Raw genomic sequence first — 23,831 nt, 5'->3', positions numbered from 1 at the left:
AAGAATATAAAATTGTTTCTAAAGCTTGAAGAGATCCCAGGAGCACTGTGGCCTCCATAATTGGCCCAGCCAAAGCCCCCGACGTCAAACATCTGAACATCTGTAAAGGACACCTGTAAAGGATAAACTGCTAAAATCCAGATGTGAAAAGCATGTTGAGACCTAGGCATGAGCTGGAATTGCTGCTGAAGAGGCTTCTAAACTCACTGAATTAGGGATCTGAATACTTTTGTAAATGAGATACATCAGCTTTTATTTTTAATAAATTTGCAAAGAACAAGGTTCAGAGTGTAAAATGGATAAAAGAATAAGAGATTTAGCATGAAAGCTAATTACAACTAAAGCACAATAAATTGGGCAAAATGTAAGGGGGTCTGAAACTTTCTGGAGCTACTGTACATACAGAAAAAGAAAGGAGTACAGCACAGCCAGAAGAAGAGTTTTATCAGCTACATAAAGTGTTTTAGCCCTTACCTAAAATACAACATGTCTTGTCTCAGCATTGCATTCTGGTCTATGGAGGCGGCTGTCAATGTGAAGCTGTTATCTCAGCTTCTCAAATGATGGATCTCTCCCTGTATGATTGCTGAATCCCTGTGAAAATGGTAAGTCTAGAAAGAAGCCTTTGATTTGGAAGGACTGACATCGAATCCTGACATTTACTGTTGATGTTTTATATAGTTAAAGATATTTCTGCTGTCATGCTTCATTGTAGCTGCTCTGGAAATATCTTGACATGAGATCACAGTCTCCATGACTGGCCTGTTATCCACAGGAATAAAATAAGAACATTACAAAACATAAAAACAGGAACCAGAAATTTAAGCTACACCACCAGGGTAGGTGGGTGGTTTTTATCCTTTAAGTCTCAACATTTGATACAGTATATAAAGGGGGCTTTACACGTTCACCCCAAATCTGTTAAATGTATAGCTGTAATTAAATTTAAGTCCCATACATTTCAGCAGCATATCTGTGCACTTTTTCTTGACACATACAGGTTTCCTCATGTACTGGATCTGCTTCTTGTTTGCAGGAGCCCCACTGCAGAAGTGACCTTTTATCACAGGTTAGCTAAGGCATAAATGGCTGGCACGCTCACCGAGGGGCTGCAGATTGATTCACTCAGTCACCCCTGCACTCCACAGAGACAAATTACCCCTGCGCTGAATTTGTTCAACTGCTGAAATGCCACTGTCATGAGCCATCAGAAAAATAATATGTTAAACCAGAGAAGTCCTGTTATTACTGAGATTCATATTTATCCAAGTATCAAATGTGTAATTACAGTAAGTGGATCTGTTAGAGTGGATAAAATCTCACATCACGGTGTGGCCTTTTTTCCTAGATCGCTTATATGACATTTGATGTTGGTGCTGTGTAGTGCTCATTCATGAGAGATTTTGGTAATAGTCCAAATTTTTGGTTTCTGCTATTAGATAATGTTGTCTTTTTTATGGACGACCACCAACTGTACCATTTTCATTTTTTTTTTTTACCAATTTATTATGCAAATCTTTGCTATTGGCTAACAGATGCCAGAATCAGTCAGTCCCATAAACCTACTTACTCTCCTAATGACTTGTGTACCTTACCTGAATTCAAAAGGCTTTGATCGCAGCTGCCAAACTGAAGTGAACTGAGGGAGTAAACACTCCAGGCTTCAAGTAAACAGCTCCAAGTATGGATTTTGTGGACAGGAGCTGCTGGATGAGTAGAAATGCAATACAGTATGTTTGTACTCGAATGTCTCTGCAGGATCTTTACACTTGTGGGAACTGCAGGTGAATGTGACAGGAGGGTTTTCAGATGCAACACAGGAAGAGATGAACATCAGTGATTTTGGGGTCATCAAACACAAGTAGGACTGAAGCCAGGAGATGATCAACCCTGGCGGGGACACATGCATTTGTGAAAGTTTCATTTTGCAGAAATATATAATACTTACTTTCATACAATGTATAAATCAAAGATGCTTCATAAGCTAAACTCTTCCAAGGTCAGCATCCTCCTTCATCTATGTGGGTACTAAGGGTGGATTCCTGAGAAAAGCCTGGCTCACATACAGCAGACATCACTCCAAAGCACAAAGAATCTTTGAAAAAAACATAAAATGTCCTCATTCTTGTTTAGTCTACAACACTGGTGCTGTAGGTGAAGTAAAAATGACAAATCATTTGTGTATTGCATTTTCTTTAGTACTTTACAGATAACGGGAAAATACAAGGTTTTGTTTTCAAGAAGTTACAGGTAATTTAACAGTGCTCTGTACATTAACATATGTATTATAGTCAGTGTGGTGGTTACTTGGCACAGTCAACTGAGCTGTGCACATCGTGCAGTTCTCCATGGGGGGCAGTAAAATACAATTCAATCTTCAATTACATATTGTAAGAAGACAAAGTTTCTATTAGCAGCTTGATGAAAATACAAAATCAGCAATATATGCACTGTTACCAAAGCAGCCATTAAAAAAAAGAGATAAAATTGAAAGAAGGAGACACATGATATAAAAATGTGAGCTTTCGAGATGTATCATGTAATGTGCAACATACTGTATTTACATACTCTAAAAATTGAACCCAGGAACAAAGAATGTGTAAAGCTGCTATTAGATACTTCGTCTGTCATAGTAATGTCACCAGACTGGGTGGACTACAATAAACACAAAGCAGCCAGGTTTGGCCATGAATCCTACATTCGTCCTGACTGAGAGTTAGAGTTAAAACTAAAACACTTCAAGTTGACTGCTACTTTTCTTAATTACATGGCAAATTATGTTGATGCTGTGGCTGAAGGACGGGCTTGGACTGTCAAAAATAACGTCCCATCTTTTCTTTAGATGTTAACACAGACTGAGTATTATTATACACTAGAATCAGGTTATTATTCATTTGAATCACACGGAACATGGCGAAGGCATGCAGTAAACCAAATCCAAGTCCCAATCCAGGATTTATTAATATATCAAATGTAGGTCTATATACATGTGGACTACTGAAAGATATGTTTTACTGATAGAAAATAATCTTAGTTTTGGTTAAGTGAAAAAGTAAAGCCTGCTTTGCTCCAGTATTTACAACGTTACTGCAAGCAAATCATTTCCATCTTAAGATCACATTAAACAGCTGTGTTAAATTCTCAAATTAGTCAATAAATAAGGAGACTAGAAAATGTCATTTTAAAGAAATTATAAAACTCATTAAATTCGGTGTTTCTATTCAACATGAAGCTGGCACTGCCACAAAGAGAACAATTCTGGATTGGGTCTTTAATAAGGCTGTAGGAGCTAAAAAAGCAGGTAGGGTGGCAAAAAAAAAAACGTACATTTTCAGTAACAAATAGAGCTTATACTCATTATGATCAGAGAGGGAACAAGTTAGTTTTCTCATAGGATCAGCAAAATCAGTCAGTCAGATAACATAAAATAAAAATCCAAGCCCTTAGATGCAGTAGAGAATTAAAGGAAAGTGACACGGAAACTAATTTTTATCTCATGGTTGCTTCATTAGTCCTGAAAATAACTTGTTTTATGTGAGATCAGAGCTGGAATAACATCAACTTTCAAAAGTCATCTACAGCCTTCCACCCCAATAGTAAAAAGGATACGTTACAATAACAGGGTAATACAATAAAAAATATTATTAGCTTTGCTGTATCAAGCTCTCACTTACTATGTGTCTGGCTACCTTACAATATTTTGGTTGAAATGGTACTTGAGATATTTTATACTTTTAATCCATCTGATCTTTCCTTTTGTGTATTTTAAAGACAATAATTAATTAATTCCACTGCACAACAAAGCCTGCACATGGCATCCACTGGCTGTTTTCAACCCCTGTGTCTTGCCAGCGAAGCCAGTCAGCATCCTGAGATACTTTCACATGTTCTCACAACCACACCCATAGCACTGACACAGCTCGTGTCGCAGAACCACTGAATAAGTTACCAGTAAGAGCTACCGATCTCCCGTCCTCTCCGTAAAGTCCAGAAACATCAAACTGTGTGATTGCAGTACTGGAGTTCACCATAAAACTTTTTAAAGGAAACAGGGACTACATATATAACACAATGCGTTTAAAAACAGCATGAGAATATGGGATGATGTAAAAGAAGAAGCAAAATCAATAATTTATTCAGTAATCTTCTTATGGGTAGATGACATTTACTGCAGAGATTCGAGGATTCAGAGTTCAGTAAGAATGTTTCCAACTACAAGTTGTTTTTTTTTTTTTCTTTTAAATTTTCCTGGAGGCCAGTTGAACTTAAGGAAGAGAAATAAATCATCAAAAGATTAGATCTGTTACAATTCTGATGCATAGCAAATGCCCACGTCCAACAGTCAAATGTGATACCAGTTTGTTAAAAAGCTAAAGATCTGCCAAGACATTACTGAGGGGAACCTTATATTCACCACAAGACTATAAAATTTTCAAGATTTAACTAGCTTCCCACTCCTTCTAGCTTGGAGTAAGTTACTTGCTGAACGTTCATGACGGAGGCGACTCTGACTTGTTACGATATATACATATAGTAGAGAGAAATGTATATGTATGTAGGCCTGACATGGCATGCGTGTGATGCATGGTAACATATTTACTTTTCTAATGTGTATGAATGATTATATAATTACAAACATTTACAAATTTAAAAAAAAAAAAAAAATCTGATTGTGCCTCAAGATCCTCTTCCATGCAAACACTGTTAGAGAGCCTCACAAAACACAAGCTTTTTCTATTTATACCTCATGCTCGAGATCAGGTGTAGTATTTTACATAGTTGCTCTTACTACACTGTCTCTAGCCATAGTGAGAAAACAGGGTGCCTGCTTACTGATATAAGATGTGAGCTGTGACCATTTTCATAAGGCATTAGATTTGTTCAGGATCAGAAGGACTAGTAGGACACTACTTTTGACCATCTATGAAATGTAGAAAAATGTAAGGAATGAAACATGAGTACAAATCATGAGTGTGCTGCACCAAGAACAATGAAGTAGGTTTCGCCATTGAAAGAACGCTTTTTCTCCACTTTGGCAAAAACAAATGATCTTTAAACACAAACTTCATGAGAGTCTTTGACAGATTTTGTTCATCAAAGGCCTCTTAGTTTGGAGTTCAGGTGAACCAGCAAAAGCACAGTCAAAACCATACCTCTTCCACCCTCCTGTCTATATCAGGCTTTCTAGACTCGGATCCTGAAAAGAAAAGAGCTGGGGCAGCTCTTGTTTCCGGCCATGGCCCAGTTTCCCAGTGAAACCAATAGCCATAATATACAGATGTCTCTAGTGATTGAAATCCTCTGGTTAAGTCTTTGGCTTCCTGGCATTCTCTTCTATGTGAGCGTGTATGAGATTACAGCACTGTGCAAACTAAATGGAACAAACCTAACCAAAACAACAGCTGGCCTTTTAGTCCGTGAAAAATAATCTTTCACTTAGGTGAAAAAGAGAAAAATAGAAAGAAAGGTTTCTTTAGAAAGGTGAGAGCAGTGCTTCACACTGCGCCTCTTATCTCAGGCTATTTCTTTTATTCTGCGCATGTAATCATGCAGTTCCTCTGGGTCTTGAAAGCCCATATCCTGGCAAACCCACTGAATGTCCTCTTCATCTGCTATGGGGATGGAATTGTAGGGCAGCTCCTCAGTAGGAAGGGTGGTAAAGGTGGTAAACTTGACTCTCTTGCGCTTGGAGGTGGGTGAACTGGCCTCCTCACCGTTCTCCTTTGTAGAGCCTCCAGAGCTGCCGTCACCCCGCCCATGTACCTGGCTTTGAACGCTAGTCTGGGAACTGCCACTGCTATGGTGGTCCCCGTGGCAGCAAGTCTGTACACCCTCCAAAGGGTTACTAGGACTTTCCACCTGCTGTGGTGACAGATCACACTGGGCTCTCAGTGGCTGGCCATTTCCCAGGAATACCCAGTGATGGGAATGGTCCATGTTGGCCTGACCCTCTGGCGGGATCCGCTTGTGGCGGTATTTGAGTACAAAGACAATGCAGTTGATGAGAAAAACTAAGATGGCCAGGCAGAAGACTCCCAGTAGGGCATACATGCCAATCTCAAGGTCGGTCATGTTCCGAGGTGAATGCACAAAGTCGTCTTCCTCCTCTTCACCACTCTCAGTCGGCCTCTCCTGATTGCTAATAGTAGGGAAATTGGTGTAATCAATGGGAACACTGGCAGGCTGTTCATTAGATGTCTCATAAATCCTTCCATTGATGTTTGGATCAATTACTGGACGCCTGGTGATGGGTGCTAACTCAATATCGCCCTCGGTCGTCACCTCTTCCTCAGAGTCGTCCTCTGGGCCAAAGCGGACTTTGACATAAACTGCGGCAGATGCAATGACGCTTTTGCGTTTAGTCTTCTGGCAGGCCTCACAGATAGTCATCTCTATTCGCACCAACTCCCCAGATCCCTCCCCTTCTGCCACTACTACAGGCCAGCGTTGCTGAGGCTCCTGGGATACTGACACAACTTTGTCATCCAGCGTGGAGGCATTGAGGTTGTAGTCTTTGGGATCAAAGTAAGTCAAAGTGGCGGCTGTGTTGTCACTGAAAAGCATCCAGAAGGACAAACTGGCCTCCTGTCAGATTAAAACAGAGAAATGCAGTTTAAGTTTGTGGTTTAAGGTTGTGTCTGTACCACTACAAAATAATTTTCCACTATGAAAGAAAAATAAAAGGGCTACAACAATATGACAAAACTTTGCTCATCTCAATAAAAAGCAGTAGGTATTTGTTAGATATTTGAGGTTGTCTGTCCTTAGCCAGTTATTAACATTTAAATGGGAAAGATGGGTGAGAACTATGCACATAAATACAGAAAAAATAACTAATTTGTAACTGTCCATTAGTGATTTTGCCACAGCTGAAAAATTCTCTGTACAAAAAAGAGAAAATCCAATAAATACTGAGAACATTTTGTGCCCTGAAGACAAACAGTTTCATGATATTTTCACACATAATGAACATGTAGGTATATCAGCAATGGTGTAGCACAATTTCACACTCACACTTTAAGTGCTCCTAACAATGTGTAGCTTATCAAGGTGAGAGACAAATACTAGGTTTGAAAGTTCTTATGGAATGGAGGGAAGGTAGATGACAGCAATACAGCTCCTTCTTCAAGGCAAAAACGTTATCTATTCTACAGTTTTAGCTTAAAGACTTGCTACATTAATAGAAAACAAATTACCAAAAACTGAGTCTGTCTTGTGCGTATATCTCTCCAAAGAATATTTCATTGGTTCAGATCCTATTCTTTCATGGCACTGACCGTCATTTGAATATTTGTTCCCAACCGAGCCTTTGAAGTTCTGGACTTGTGCCAATCCCTAAATCTCCAGAGTGTTTGTGAACATCCGTGGTACCATGTGCTCAGAACAAGCCTGAAAACGCACTCAGACGGCCTGCCTCTGATGTGCACACCAGCAAACTACTTTCATCCACGGAGGAGGAAGCGGTGGCAGGAATGACCGTGCTGTCCTGAAGGCTATAAGACAGCTCTGGTTTGCAGCACAGACAGATAAGGCACATACAGAAGCAGCGTGTGCTTCAAATGATGAGCTCCGGTTTGTGTCTTTTTGTTTTGTTTTGTGTGATCTTCTCCTTTTGTATTGTTTTTTTAATCACTCTTCAGTGTCTATACTCCACTATAATGGAAGTGGATAAAATACCTCAATTCCTGCACAGGGGTTATCTGGCAACGTTCATTGGCAGCAGAGTAGCCAACGTTTTGATTGAACGTTTAGATTGCTAAACCTTAACCATTAAGATAGCTGACAAGTTTTATGTATTTTTTTTCTTAATATTTAAACTTTTTTTTTTTCTTTTTTTTTTTGCAAAGAGCAGATGCACACCCAGTCTATTCAGGACTAATATGCTGCAGTGCTATTCCAACTGGAGCCAAACTTCTATCATATCAGCCTGACAGAATGAAAACAGCCTTTGATATACATGATTTAAATAATACATGCTGATGAAGGCTGGCAAAAAGGAATGTGTGGGTGCTTCTGCAATGAAAAACAATTGATACCTGGTTTCCTATCTTGATCCAATGCATGAAAGTTCTATATGTATAGAAGAAAATTTTGAGATCCAGATTTTTGCACTGTGTACATATTACTATTACCAAACTTTCAGTGTGCTATTTCAACAATTTATGCAGTTGGTGTATTTCCACCAAGAAAAGTGTATGAGAATGAAGTTGCCTATCATAATAAGTTCCTCATTTTCAGATTTGCACTTAATGGCAACAAGCAATGAACTGTATGCACATGTAAATTGAACTTAAACAGATTGGATTATAAAACATGCAGGAAAACTACCTTGGAAATATAGTTCTGGGAGATTTGTATCAACATGAAATATAATAATATTCAATTTCATAAATACCTTATTAAGTTGCTCATTTAAACAGTAACAGTCAGAAAGTCAAAGCAACAGAAATGATTTATGATGAACCTTCAAAACTACTGAAACTCTTAATTCTGAAAGGCTTGAACTTTGTCATGTGGAAAAGAGAATAATGCGAAAAGACCTTGATTTTCCAACTCTCCCCATCCATAGTTTATGTGTTTCATTCATTTCTAGAGTAATAGAGGACATTTAGAAAGTTTTCCTCTGAAACAGAATCAAATGGCTTGAAATAGCTCCAGTAGTCCTCTGAGAGCATTGCCGGCAGAGGAATTGGCTGCCTTTTATGGCCCGGCCTTGGAGAGCACTTAGGACAATACATTACAATAATTAAATTTCAAGGTGGCCAAGAAGCGGAAAGCAAGAAAAATTGGAATTTAATGCTTGCTTCTCTCTCGCTGATGCTTGATGTGGTTGCTGTTGCATTTTTAGCCAATCAAAGGGAAAAGCAGGAAAAGAGCCCCGATACACATGCACATGCACGCGCACACACACGCACATCTCCCTAGGTAAAGCGGGGCTGCCAATTAATTTTTTGCAGAGCTCCTCTCTCCTGTGTGAAGAGAAAGGAGCAAAAAAAAACAAAAAAACAAAAAAAACCACACACACACACACACACACACACACACACACACACACACACACACACACACACACACACACACACTTTTCTGCTTCACCCAGACATCTTCTCACTCCTCACTGGGGATGTATCAGAAGTGTTTTTGTCAGACTTTGCTAATATGGAGTTTGTAATAAAACAGAACCAATGATATTTATTAGTTCAGTGCAGCTTCCTTTATCTGGTGTCCTTGTTAACAATGCTGGTGGAGGCTTAAAAGTTTTGGCTCAGAAAACATGTTATTAGTGAGAAGTGCCTGATTGTTGATAAAGCCACTGAAAGGGAACACAATAAGTACCAAATGTCAGACATAAGCAGTTTAGACCTTATCTATCCCTCTCAGATTATACAGTACATATCTAGATACATAGTCTATGACCCAATATTAAAATGGCACAAATTAATTGGAAATATGACACGCTATGATTCATCACCAAATTGATTCAGTTGCAGTTTGAGCTTTGAGTTGATATTTAAAAAGATAATAAAAGACTTATATTTTTATTTCCCATCTTGACTCAGAATGTGCACAAACAAACCAACTGTAGTAAACATAAGCAGTGACTCACTAGGTAACTTGTTAGTCTCTAGCTACGATGAATTTTGCTGTGAAATGGGGGAAGACAAGCTATTATTTAATTTGGTTCCAGTGTTGGTGCCATCCATCTAAATGAGATATATTTAACATTATGTTGATATGTGCCTGTGAGCTTGTGGCTTTAGCTGGGAGGAGTTTCAAAACACTGCATTTTGGAAAGTGCACTAATGCTTGTTATTTACCTCAGGTAGACAAATGATAACTTTACTGTCAGCACACACACGGCTTTCATAAATATGTAGCAAGGTTTGTGGTGCCACCTGCATATCTTTATTGGTACTGCTGTGCCCTTTGCAGACTAAGATGCACTGTAATATTTCAAGAAGCACTGGACATGGTGGAGTTTGACATTTCTTTTTTTTTTTTTTTTTGGGCAGGATGTTTTCCAGAAAACAAAATGTTTATATGTGACTGAGAATCAAAACTATTTACACACACTTTTTTTTAATTTTTAGGATGGTTTACATTTACATCCTGGAGGTGAGCAGCCATAATGACTGTGAGAACATATCCTTGTCACCACAACATGACTCAGTATAATGTTATTTCTCTTACCTGCACTGCATGATAAATCATGCCGTACCTGTTTGGGAGCAGTGAGGGTCTGGAGGCCAGTTGCCTTGGCCACCATGGTGTGGCTGTTGCCAGGGCTGGGCTGCAGTGAGAGGGTCAGGCCAGAAATGGCGTGAACCCGCAGCTCTGTGATGGAAACCTTTTCGTCTGTGACTGAAAATGCTGACTCTCCCAATACTGCATCAACTGCCAGAGGAGACTCCACCTGCAGAGAAAAAGATGCTCTGTTATTGTTTTGCCACCTGACAGAGGGACATCATTTAAGTCCAAAATAGACAACAGCTTTATTGTCTCTCTGAAGCTCATAAAGCCCATGACAAGCCAATTTTGGATTAAAGTGCTTTGTCCTGTTGTTTGTTCCAGTGCATCTTGAATCCATGTGTCAATGCTGCTCTGTCTATCACAGTGAAAAACAAACAAAAAAGAAACACTTGAGATGGAATCCATCAGCATCCAGACAACAAGGTACACTTTGAAGCAGCCACCACATGCTTTAAGTGTGACAGTTAGCAGAAACACTTGTGGCAATCTAAGTGTGACCACATGAAACACCAAAACCATTTAAAGCTGGTCTTGCTTCTTCAGGTAATCCCAGGCTTTTGACAGGCCTCTACACCCAGTACTTTGAGCATTTTCAAAAGATCGTCATTTCACTTTGCAATTGCAACCAGAGGTCATGACGGACTTGAACAAAGCAAAGAACCACTTAGCGAGGCAGCGGCCTTGTCCTTAAAGTCAGACAGGGAAATCATTTTATAACTCAAGCTGGCAACAAAAAGTATGTAATGCTAGAGCAGTGATGGACTGGTGCTCTGTCAAGCTTCCCCAGTTGTGCAGCTTTTGTCTTAAATCTAAGTGGTACGTATTTTTGTCTAACAATGATTTAGTGGAATTTGTCTTGAGGCATATTACAGTGAGTGAACAGTTGTCTGTTTACATTAATAGGGTCTTGATATATTCCGATTTTTGTTCTCAAAATCATAAACCTCTCCTCATGCATAAACAACCTGCCCTGAGTGTGGCAAGCTGCCAAACAATTTTTATTTGTATAACAAAATATATATATACTATTGACATGACATACACCCTCACTTGTGAGGACACAATGTTCATTTATTGTCTGCTTAAATTCAACCATAACTGTTGTTATCAGTAATGGTGTTTGCTAAGTTAAAGGTGCAATGTGTAAAATTTAGCAGCATCTAGTGGTGATATTGGAGAATGCAATCTTCACAGCTCCCCTCACACCCCATGCCACCTGTTTTCAGGCATAAGAGAGGGTACGGTGGCTGTCACCTTTAAAACAAAACCTGTTTCCTGTCAAGAATCAGTGTTTGGTTTGTCCATCCTGGGCTACCGTAGAAACATGGCAGTGCAACATGGCTGCTCCGTGAAAGGGGACCCATGCCTATGCAGATTTAAAAGGCTCATTCTAAGATTAAGAAACTACACACTGCCAAATTATTTATTAATACTATATTCCATTCCTGCTAACAGATCGCACTTAATAGTCTTATCACGTAATAGATTATGTCAAAAAAGAAATTTCAATAAAGGTAAATAAAGAGCTCTCAACTGCTCTAAGTGCTCGTCATCCATGTTTAGCAAAAAATTACTTTTTAAAATTGGCATTTCAACACATAAATTTGTATGTGTTCAAGTGTTTGTCCTCTTTGTAACCTCAGTAAGGGTCCTTATGGTGACTTGATTTGTATTTTCACATACTACTCCATTAGGTAATTGATCAATAAGCTTCTCATAATGTCTTTGAAATTAACAAACCATGACACAAACAAAAGAAGAAGGATATACTATGATGTATACCACCAGTCAAATGTTTGGACACACTTTAGCATTGAATTGAATGAGAAAGTGTGTCCAAACTTTTGACTGGTACTGTGTTTCAGGAATTTTGCCAACTAAACTTAGCTTTCACTCCCTGATCACTGCAAGGCTTTTAAAGCAGTGCTTAGGGCAGGCAAGGGGCTACTCCAAACTGTTTATTTAAAATTCTTCAGCTCTACACCTTATAACATATTTTAAAGTTTCACGGCTAGCTTTTCCAGAGCTTTTGATTTTGTCTCTCAGTGTTTGTTAGTGACATTATCATTATATGTTGGGCCTTGCTAAGGGCATTTAAAGAATTTATATGCAATATATCATAAAACACATAACAGAACCAGCTTCTTCGTAAGAGCTTCTTCATCTGATGTGAAAAGTCATATTTCGGAAGTCCACTTTGTGTGGCACAGCTATAAGAATGGTGTAATGCTGTTTTTTAAATGTCCTCTTACTCTGCAGAGGTTAATGGTTAGAAACCTTTAAGTACTTGCTGTTGGCTGTGTGAAAGCTGAAGCTATGTGTGAATGTATTCCCCTGCAGTACCTTGACTTCTCTGCCCTTGATATTTTACCTCACTGTATTTCTGCTCATCACGCTGTGTGAACTGTATCGGAGTGTATACGCCATGCATCACAGCAAAATGTTTAAAATGTTACAAAGACTTTAGGAACATTTCATAAAGGAATAGAAAGAAATCCTCCATATAGTTAATGCTTAAGGGCTAAAAATAGGAGGTAAAACTTTTATCCAGTAACAAAATTCTGCAGCCAGTTCAATATGCATATTGTTTAGATGTGATGAAATAATATGCCAGAAAGGAGAGCCATGGTTCACTGGGCAACACACAAAAATGTGCACGTGCTACCACATACAGCACACACACACATACACACACAACCACAATGTATGAGTGTGCATGCAAAACCCTAAGGCCAAAATAAACCCTAAATAAACTTCTGAAGTTTTCATGAGGACAGCTCAGTTGCATGATGGATCATGCTCACTATGGGAGCTTTTTCTGTTTCAATTCAAATCTTTCTGTTAAATTTGCCTGAAGAAATTTTTATTTCTAGGACTAGATACAGTTCAAGAAGGGACTTAATAGAGTTGAAGATCACACGCAGTTTTACAAATAGTGACACAGAGGTGAAGGACAAAAAAGCCTCTGTGCAAAAACATGTCCTCACATAAATCCTACTGGGGTCAGACTGAATACACCTTCACCAGTGAAAACTTGTAATTGATTTCTGCTATTTCACATTCCATTCAGCTGATATTTTCACAGGGCCAATTAAAGTAAAACTAAACAAAAATCTAACACAATTTAAATCAATATTGCCGATCATGTACAAATGTCAAAATATGATTTAAAGCTGCACCAGATTGTACATTGATTGTTCAAACTAAACAATATAATCACAGAAACTAATCTTGCTCAAGGTTATGACCCTTGCTGGAAACGTATCATACTGTGTAGGCATTTATTTTTGAACTGTCGTGAAGAAAAGTCATAATAAAAAAAAAAGAAACACTTTGTCACTACAAGTACACTCCAACACAGTGCAGGCTTGGTGTCAATGCTTGAAACTCCCCCATTCACTGCTATTTATGTTGCTTGAGTTGGCACACATAAACCCTCAGAAACCACATAAATCTGTCTTACGCATGTTACATATGCATGTTATATAGCTTCTTTACCTCAAATCTACTGGAACACAAGCTTTTTAATGTTTCAGATTAAAAAAAAGCACAATTTTAGACACAGTAGAAACATGATGGAATATAAAACATGTTCTATTTTTTTGTCAATAAAAAACCCAAAGACATATTTTGGGATAAGAGGGTTACCCTGTGATAGTTAAAGATGGCTCATAGAAGTTCCCACAGTTACCAAAATATAAAAAGCCTTGAATGTGCAAGAAAAAAGCAAATATTAGAAGTGCATGCAGAAAGATTCATTCCTTCATATTATGTGCAAGTTTAAAGGGTGCATACCTATTTATGAGATACTGTTCCTTTGCACTTAACTGCCTCAGCCATGGTGCCACAATTAAATAGTGATGTTAAAAAGGGACATCACCTGCTCCTGGCAGCATATTAGCAATGTAATGTACTATAACAGTGCCTTCTTATTCTGTGCATGCTGGACAAGAACAATAATTTCTTTAGAGGAGCAACCAGTCTGGAGCAGTTTTAACTTGCTGAATGTAATGTACAATGTAGGATGTGACTCATTGTATGGTCACCCAACACAGATGTTGGGTGTTGTCAGTGTCAGTGTTGTCTTTAAATTTAAGTGCACAATGGAAAAATATACAGTATATTCCTATATCTTACTTTTCTTATGTACAAATAAAATAAACTTTTTTTTTTAATTGATTGAAGCTGAGTAGTCCCATTGGAGCTAATAACAGCGTTGGTTTTCAAGTTAGATGAAACTGTCAGCTTTAAAGTTATTATTAGTTGGCACAAATATGAGCTACAGATGCTCCAAATCACAGATTGGGTCACTCTGCAAAACGCTCAGCAAAAGCTGAGCAGAATCATGACAGCATCCATGTCAATAGGTTTGTATCAGATGTTCTAGGTCTCCAAATAATTATCTAAAAAATAAAGTATAAAAAACTGAAAATGGCAATTTGTATAGTTTATTGCTTATTCTATTGATACTGATGCAGTCTTCTGCTTTTAAAGTAATAGTGGTGAAGAACTGCTGGCACTTGCAAAAGGAAATTAAGCTCCAAACAAGCTTTTGTCACATCAAAAACAAAACCCAGGAGAAAGATTTTCTCTTTGACTGTTATCAGTTTGTGATGTTTGTGACTTATTCTATAGGTTATTTGCTGATAAACTTCAGGAAGTAGTTTTTTTCATTTTCCTCAGATTGCCTCAGTTACCCTTACCACAGTTAATGTGGTAAAAGTTTCCCACAGTGTCTGTGGAAAACTCCCACAGAACCTTCTGGGACAATTAGCCTCTAGCAAGTGTAGGTGGTATTATTGACTGTAATTACATCAACATAGTAACCAGATAAAAGTACAAGATCTCTGGTCCAGTGGTGAAGCACTGGCTAAACATGGTATCTCTGGAACAATGATAAAGTTACTTGATTGAAAGGGGATGATGCCAAATGTTTTGCATATCACTGCAATGTTACATACACCACATTTAAACTGCAATTTCGTTAGTTTTGGAGGGGTTTGGCTCTGCAGTGCTTGTCTGTGCTGTTGCCTGAGGTGTGTGTACACAGCCATGAGATGCTCTTCACCTGCCAGTGATGAGCTTCAGTGGGAGGGCGCAACATGCAGAAGGTTAACAGCATCCTTTCAAATTACCTGCCCCCTTTATGGAGTCACTGTGACCAAACATGGTCCCTCACTGGTTTCCCACATGTGAACACTGCTAATTGTGTTGTGGAACACTTCATCCATCCATCCATCCATCCATCCATCCATCCATCCATCCATTATCTGTACTGCTTATCCTATCGATTGGCTGGAGTCAATGCCCGCTGACACTGGGCAAGAGGTGGAGTACACCCTGGGCAGGTCGCCAGTGTATCACAGGGCTGACAAACAGACAACCATTCACAATCACATTCACACCTATGGGAAATTTAGAGTTGCCAGCCAACCTAACCTGCTGTCTTTGGACTGTGGGAGGAAGCCAGAGAACCTGGATAAAACCCACACAGACGCTGAGAAAACAGAAACATCCCAGTCAATCGGCAGGTTTGGGACCAGAACCCTCCTGCTGTAAGATGACAGTGCTAACCATTGCACCACTGTGCTGCCATTTTTGAAATCTCATTAGTACATTTTGTTAAGTTTTACATATAACCTTGCCGGTGATTTCCTGTTACATTCAGCAGGCCAGTTTCATTAACGATTTGAAACTTGGGTCAGGGTCATGGATTATATAAAATCCTAATTGTGCGTGGCCAAGGCTGGTGAAAGGAACAACTCTTCTTGAAGTGAATTGGCCCATTTTTCTTCCAAAATACTTTCTCCACTCCTCAAAAGGCTGTGTTTCCTGTCAGAGTAAATGGAGGCGTTTTGACCAAATTTAACATTCTGGGATGAATATTGATTTATAGCTGTTCCAAGTAATGAATGAAAAATTTGCTTCATATCTGACATCTGCATTTCTCTCCTCCAGGAGGAGAGGTCAGCTGTAGTTTTCGTAGGTCCTTCCAGCCCAGCTCCCAGTTGAATGTCATTGGTGCTGCAGGGAGGGAAAGTGAAGTGAAGCACGAAAGTAGTTACACTTTACATGTTCTTCACCTAGCAGCTTCTCTATTTGTCACTGTTGAGTGTGCAGCTGTGTGTAGCTGCGTGTGCTGTTGTGTTGGTGCCCTTCACAGGAAACCATGGCACTATTTCACTGATACTTAAGGCAAACAGAAAATCAATGATGTCTAAACAATATATTGACACTGAACAGCAGAGACTCTTCTCTAAACATGGATGAGCACTCACTCATGCTAGTGCATATTACTTGCATCACACTATATTATCTTCTGTCTACTACAATCTACAATTTTCAAACTTTGCGTCCCAAAAAATATCACACTTCTGGTGCACAAGAATAAATAGTGGAAGATTTATTCATGCAAGCTGTAGTTTCCGTGTACTCCTTATGCTGTCTACTGTAGCAGAAACACCTTTGGAAAACAAGTCTACTTTCAGACAACAAAGCATCCTCAAACATCTGCAGAAAATTGCACATATCACTTTGGAGTTAACATCACACAACTTGAGAAGAGATCAAAAATACCTTTGGTTCCTCTGAAAGTCTTTGCACAGAAAGCTAAGCTCCATCTCACCCTATGTGATAATGCATGGATCTGCAGAAGGCAATTTAGACTTTCATAATGCTTTATTACACCCAAAAGAAGCTAAGCTGGTTCAAAGTTGCAGCTGCAAAGTTGCAATATTATTCTGTAAATAAAAGTACTTCAAATAAAGCTGAGCAGCAATAATAGTATGTCCTTCACATTAACTGAGACTATTGATTCACACTGTACCCCCCCCCCCCAAAAAAAATAGTGTCTGCGCCTCACTGGAAAACTGGGAGGAAATCTTATCAATGTGACATTATATGAACCCAGTATATTCAAAGCAAAATTCAGACAGTTTTTTCTTCAAACCACTTGAGACTGCCAAGGTGAGAAGATGCATTGTGTAGTTTTATCTTTGTTTTCAAGAAACGTACAAATAGCTTCTCCTGGCTGGAAATTCTCTTGGTGTGTAAATAAGAAAATAGAAAAAAAGAAGACACTAGTAATATTTTTTGTTGCACGTAGTAAAGTCCCTTGTGCAAAAATAAATAAATAAATAAATAAATAATTATATATATATATATATATATATATATATATATATATATATAAGAATAAGCAGCAGCATGTAACTGACAGCATCAGTTAACAATGTGGTACCTGTGTATGACATCTATAAAGAAAACTCCCAACAAATTACAATTACTATTCAGAAGAAGGGCTTTAGCAAATAGAACCATGATCCATTTTTGTGGACTTTAGTAACAGATCAATTTAGTCTGGTTAGGCTTTTACCTCTACAAGCTCTAACTTTCATTTAGTAAACATGATGGGCATTTTTCATTATACTTTCCATCAGTGTAATTAACATTGACGAGCACTGAGATGTATCCTGCCTCTTTATGCTTGTTTGCACAAAACACAAAGTGCTTCTCCTCCAACAAGGATGGAATGATGAAATACAAGTGTAATAACTCTTGAAAGAGAGTAAAAAAAAAATGAAAACATGACCCTTGCTTTCAACTTTTACCATCCTGTAAACTTACAGCCAATTACACAGCTTCCCACATTGCAAAGTAAGTGGGTGCAACAGCTGTAAAATAAACATCTACACCACCATCACAGGTTCCCTCGACAGCTACAGAGCCTTACAACAGTCTGCCTAGTGTCCCTGATAGTTGCTCTGGTAAACTACTTTCTAGGGGGACATTGAAACGCAATTGGACAGATCAACATATCGAGAGGTAGGAAGAGAAGGAATAAAACATGACAAATATTCTAAGACATAAGACACTGTTCTAGCGTATCTGACATCTTGGGACAGAGGCTGTGATGAGAGGCTTACATGTGTGTATTTTCAGCTACAGGCTTCTGTGAGCCATATCCTTTGTGCATGTACAGAGGGAAGCAGTCTTTATTTTGACATTGCACCTATACATATATTGAGAAAGCGAGTGTCTATACGCCTGAATATTTCAATACATGAACGATATGGATGTTGCATTTGATCATGTGGCGAAGCTGTCAGGAGAGCAAATGAACTTGGACACTTCTCTGCATTTGTTATCGTTTCAGCTATAGAGTTCCATAGATAATGTAAATCTTTCTGTTCTAAAAAGATGTGATTATGATTATGGTATGCCCAAAACAGATGACTGACTTATATGCATATGCTGTGGGTGGAACTTGCTGTATATAACAATAAAATCCTTGAGCTGCTTTTTTTTTTTCTTCTTTAAGTGACACCATTTCTTATCATCTAGGATGTTAACATTTAAATAGGGATCACAATGTTGAGACACATAGACTCTATTATACTGTTCAAACACCATATAATAAATGTTGAACTTTCCATTGAGATGAAAGATTCTATAGATTAAACTCAGTTTCATTTCTACACTGTTGTCTGCTTTTGAAAGATGATTACAATAAATGGAAGCCTTGGGCAAAGGGAATGTTTGAATTTCATACTATATTATACAATGACAATAAAGACAATTGAATTGAACCGAATTAGGTGTTTGTGGATATTAAATACATAATGTCTGAGAATTTAAAAAGGAACATTCATTTTTGTCCATGTCTAAGTTTTTGCAATTAAAAACAGCTACTGGACAATTTTCTTCTGCAGATATTTTTTTTCCATTCAGTGCCTTTTCTTTAAATGTGCCTGTCAATTTTAACATGAAAACACTTATAAACACATACAGTAATTATCCCAAACTCTTCTAAAAAGACTGTAAAGAAGCTCCCTGAATATTCTAAATCCTCAGACACAATGAAGATTTCAGTAAGATGATCATTGCTAAAATGTATGTGCATTTTCAGAAATTCAGCATAACATTGCTCACTGCTCTTTGTAAAACACATTCCGCAAACTGGAGATATTTTAACTTCTTGTAAACATCTTGTAAACCTGCAAAGACATGTAAAATTTAATTTCATTAGCCATTTAGTGATATGGCTCAATGGAGAGCAGTGTTGAAATATCTCAAAATGTATTGGGTCAATTACTAAGAAATTTTATAGGCATTGATGCTGATTATCAATGCCTATAAAGTATAAACCTTTACAACTCCTCTGACTTTTTCTTGAACACCACCAGCAGATTAAATTTTTCACTATATTGGTGAAACATCTCAACCTCTGGTAGATGCAACAAGTTGACAACCTAAATAACCATATAGGAATACTTTCCACTACCTATTTAAAAAGTACCTGCTGAAAATAACTCTTTTATGATGTGCCAGTAAAGGTTTGATTAAGTTTAGGTACAACAACAACTTGGTTTAGGGTAAAATCATGATTTGGGTTAAAGTAAGTACTTTGTTAAAGTCAGATGGCCTTCGTTGTCATGGTTAAAATAACCAACATGAAATGATCTAAAACTCATCACTGTGCTTTGGCTGTAGACTCATAGTCCTGTCTCACATCTTCACACTAGCTCTATTGTGATGTTCCAGATCAGTCCATCTTTGAAAGTTGTTTGAGGGGTGAAATCATTTCTGAACAACTTATTTATTTCTATATTCACAATTGCTATGAGTCAATGTGGCAAGTAACGTGTGGTGGTAAATTGATGTATAATTATTCATTCCTTTCAACAGATCACAAATGATCCATTGCTCATTTAAAATGATGGATTGGTGACTTATATCTTTCCTCTCTATTTCACCATCATCAGATGCATCCATCAGGCAACTATTCTTTCTCCTGACAGGCTGAGACTGTGATCTTTTTATGGCGATCAAAACTCTCACCAACCGTGAGTTCTCTCCGTCCCCATAAATGACAAGTGAAGCATCAGTAAATCACTGCACAGGAGTCATAGCTTTTGCTGCTTCCTTAATAAGGATTTCTGAACCTGTCTCGCCTGATGCATTTGTATGCACTTTACATCTGGAAGCGCTTTAAACTTCAGAGAAGTGGACATCAGCTCAGCATACACATACAGAGACTAGGATGGTTTTGTTTTATAATAAGCACAGATCAACAGAGAAACGTTGGGATGAAAATACTGCACAAACAACTCCAGTTTAATATTCATAGCTTAAGGCATCCTTCCCAAATTTAATTTTAACATAATACTCACCGACTTAACTGCTGAGATCAAGCAACATGGCAAAAAATGTCAAGCAGGGCAAGAAACACAAGCAGTTAAACCGTCAGACAGGTTTTAAAACAACCCCCGGGTTAGCTAAACTTATTTGGAAACAAAGACAAATGGTAAAATAACTACCTAAGTGGTCTGTTGCAACAATCCAGCAGAACTTATCGACCATTTCTGGAGTTAAACCATAGCTTTCCTGAGCACACAGGAACTAATACGTCAGGTGTGTTATGGTCAGATAATCTGGCTGAACTGTTGGTTTGTTTGCACCCTGCCTGACTGCTTATTTTTCTTGCCTTGTCTAACTTTGTTATAGTGGTGTCACCATGTTCCAAATATCTGAGATATATTTTCACGACTTTGATGGAAGCACAGCCCATAAAAATGATGTCTAAAACTTTTAACATTATTAACGTTTCTAACCAGGATGAATCATTTTTCATATACAAGACACAATCATTTTTCACTCCTGATTTATGTGAATTCTCAGCACTGACACATAAAAGGTGGTTTATTTACCTTCAGCACCGTGGAGCCCAGCTCCAGGCCCACCAGAACAGTCCTGTCCACCAACTCCGCTATCCTAGGGTCAGCCACTTTCAGGGAGTCCTGGACCAGGTCAGTGACATCCACCTGCCAGTCGGGTCCCAGCATGGTGATGACCTGATCGGTTCCCTCTGTAGAGGTGGTGTGGAACTGGGTCAGGACCTTGACCAGGGCCCGCTGGTACTGCAGAGTGCAGCCTCGACTCACCCGGCGCTCGTCATCTTCGTCATCTGCGTCACTGTCTCTGGTGCTCCTTCGGCAGAAAGAAAATAGGAAATATAATGAAAGCAGAGAATGAAAGTGCATTAAACATTCATTTATCTGGTGTCAAAGAAACAGCAGTGCTATCCAAAATGCTGTAGGTGTTAATTTTGGCAGGCGTGGAGTTGCAGAAAGGCAACTGAGGTGGAAAATTTGGGAAGCTAAGCTCACCCACTATTTTGACAAGTGTGTGCAGATTTGGCCAACAGAAAGATTGAGACCCACTGATAAAAATGTTAAAACTAAAAAAGCATTACCAATCATAACATGTCACTTTTTTTTATAAAACTGAGCAGCTGGTGCTAAATTATGCTCAGCCCTGTGGCATTATGCTACATCTCAATTTATGCCTTCTGTTCTTAAGGATCCCTACTTATTTTATAATTTGACATCATAACACTGATGAGAAACTCGGCACCGCTCGACACAAATCCATTACATTATCTGTTCTGATGTTGCGCTGACGAGGAAAAAGTCCTCCTTGTCAGCAGGGAAGGAGATAAGCACCAAAAAGCAGAGTTTTGGAATGATGCCCTCCTTATTTCACAGGAGCCCTGGGCAGCAGGGTTAAACATGCCAGGTGCATCCCCTACTGAGTGCAATCTGCTCTACAACAAGATGTATGAGTTACCCAACTTTCCTCAGCAGGCTTGACAGTCTGCCAGTTCCTCCTTACAAAGCATTTCCCTGCTTAATCTTTGCTTTAATTTAACTATCTAAACAACTTTAGATTCAGGGAAGGCAGTGGGGCTGTCAGCCACCGACAAAGTATATATCCTACCCACTGATTCAGGGAACAGGCCCGATTATTAGGTTAAGCATCTCTGTCCTCAGGTCTCATAAATGCTTAGAATACACTCCCTCCACAGTCAAATGTACTGTTACATGTACCTTTCCACCTGTCCCTCCTACCGGGGGTGATTATTAATTCATCTTAGCAAGTTACCTCTCCATACCTCCTCATTCCCACCAATATTTCAGCTCTCTGCTCTGCCTGTAACTTTGTACTGGCAGTTTATAGGGTGTTTAGGAATACAAGGGCCTTCCATAAAGCCTTGATTTAGGGCTTCTCACTAGGGCTTCTCACTTCTGTGTCTATCGCTGGTTATATTTGTGTCTTTAAATGAATTAAAAAAAAAACTTTCACAGTTTCTGTAATGAAATGGAAATGACTAACTTGATGGTAAAACTCGGGTAGATGCAGAAGGAGTGCCTGATTACATTAGTTATCAGTTTGTACTATTACACTAGTACAAACTGTGATAACAATACAATACAAACAAAACAGGTGTTCAAATAGCAATACAACCTAGTTTCACTGTACAGTTTTGCTATTTATGGGTTATAATATGCATATGGTTTGCCTACCATATTATTATTGAGAAAAATTACTAAAATTAGACACAATAGCACATGTGGGCTGCTACAGAGTCTAATTTTAATATCAAACAGTTTTTTCTTACGTTGATTTACCAACCACAGAAATATCTTCAGCATATGAGCTATTTAATGCATTTTTAAAATCAGAGGGTGGCTTTAGAAAAACTTAGGGAAACTTTAGTATGCTTCATCTAAATGTGCCTGGACTATCTGAAGCATTTTTATTCATAGCAGGTCTCATTTATCAGAAAAACAGAACCCCAGGTGCATGTACATATATATCTATATATATATATATAGATATATATGTGTGTGTGTGTGTGTGTGTATAGTCTTTTTGATTACCTCACACACACCAAACACATGTTAGCCTCTCTCTGCTGTAAGCCCTAAAAAGCCCTTACAGCAGGTATGAATGTGAATGTAAATGCCTGTCTAGTGTCCACATGTGTGTGATTCAAGAAGACAGTGGTGACACCTGTCACCTATACATCCTCCCTCTTTCCTGAACTGAGATATAATCCAGAGAATCTAGAGACATTTTGTACACTAGACAAATATTGTTGCTCATCCTGCTGACACTGAATCATTTAACAGTTTCTGCTTATTTTCAATGATCTAAAAGTTGTATAGCTGTAACCATAGATGATTTATCTTATCATATTCAGGATTCAAAGCCCATCGACTTTATAAAAGTGAAAACTAAATTATTAAAGCATGTCTAAGAGGTAACTCCAAATCTGATCAAAGCAAGTAATGTATGTTTTCTATCACACACACACACACGCACGCACACACACACACACACACACACACATATATATGTATTGGATGTATATGTAATACATACATTACTGCTATGGCTTTGTGTGTTGGAGGCTGACAGTGTAGCTTCGGGACACGTAGTTCCTGTTGTACTTCGAAGGTAAGCGAGTTAACTGCACAGTAGACTGCACACTCAGTTACTCATTCAGTTAAAGGTAGAGAAAAACCTAATGAGACAGTAAGACTCTCTCTGTCTCTGTCAAGCAGTCTCAACTCTTAGCTTAGGTCAGTGAAAGTTTACCTTCCTCAGTCTATACCTGAAAATAAGGTTGATATTTTTTTCTCTCTCCCAGAAGAATATTGTCTGTTCTTATTTGAGTCTCTGATACAACCTTACAAGCTGAAGCTTCAACGCACACGAGCTGCCTGCCCGATTAC

General features: G+C 38.5%; 1 protein-coding gene across 2 annotated transcripts in view; it reads right to left on the bottom strand.

The window, feature by feature from the left end:
• Positions 1 to 4,377: 4,377 nt before the first annotated feature.
• tmem132e (transmembrane protein 132E) overlaps positions 4,378 to 23,831 on the bottom strand; it is a 279,565-nt gene continuing 260,111 nt past the window's right edge. For both annotated transcript variants that reach the window (XM_026327515.1, XM_026327514.1), the window contains exons 7-9: positions 20,961 to 21,240; positions 10,220 to 10,414; positions 4,378 to 6,585 (exon numbers count right to left, since the gene is read on the bottom strand). In XM_026327515.1, the coding sequence (XP_026183300.1) occupies positions 5,515 to 6,585; positions 10,220 to 10,414; positions 20,961 to 21,240 (1,546 nt within the window). In that variant the 3' untranslated portion in view covers positions 4,378 to 5,514. The remainder of the gene's footprint in view (positions 6,586 to 10,219; positions 10,415 to 20,960; positions 21,241 to 23,831) is intronic.

The sequence above is a fragment of the Mastacembelus armatus genome, chromosome 14 (assembly GCF_900324485.2).
Source record: "Mastacembelus armatus chromosome 14, fMasArm1.2, whole genome shotgun sequence".
NCBI lineage: Eukaryota > Metazoa > Chordata > Actinopteri > Synbranchiformes > Mastacembelidae > Mastacembelus > Mastacembelus armatus.
This window is presented reverse-complemented; position numbering and strand designations above follow the sequence as displayed.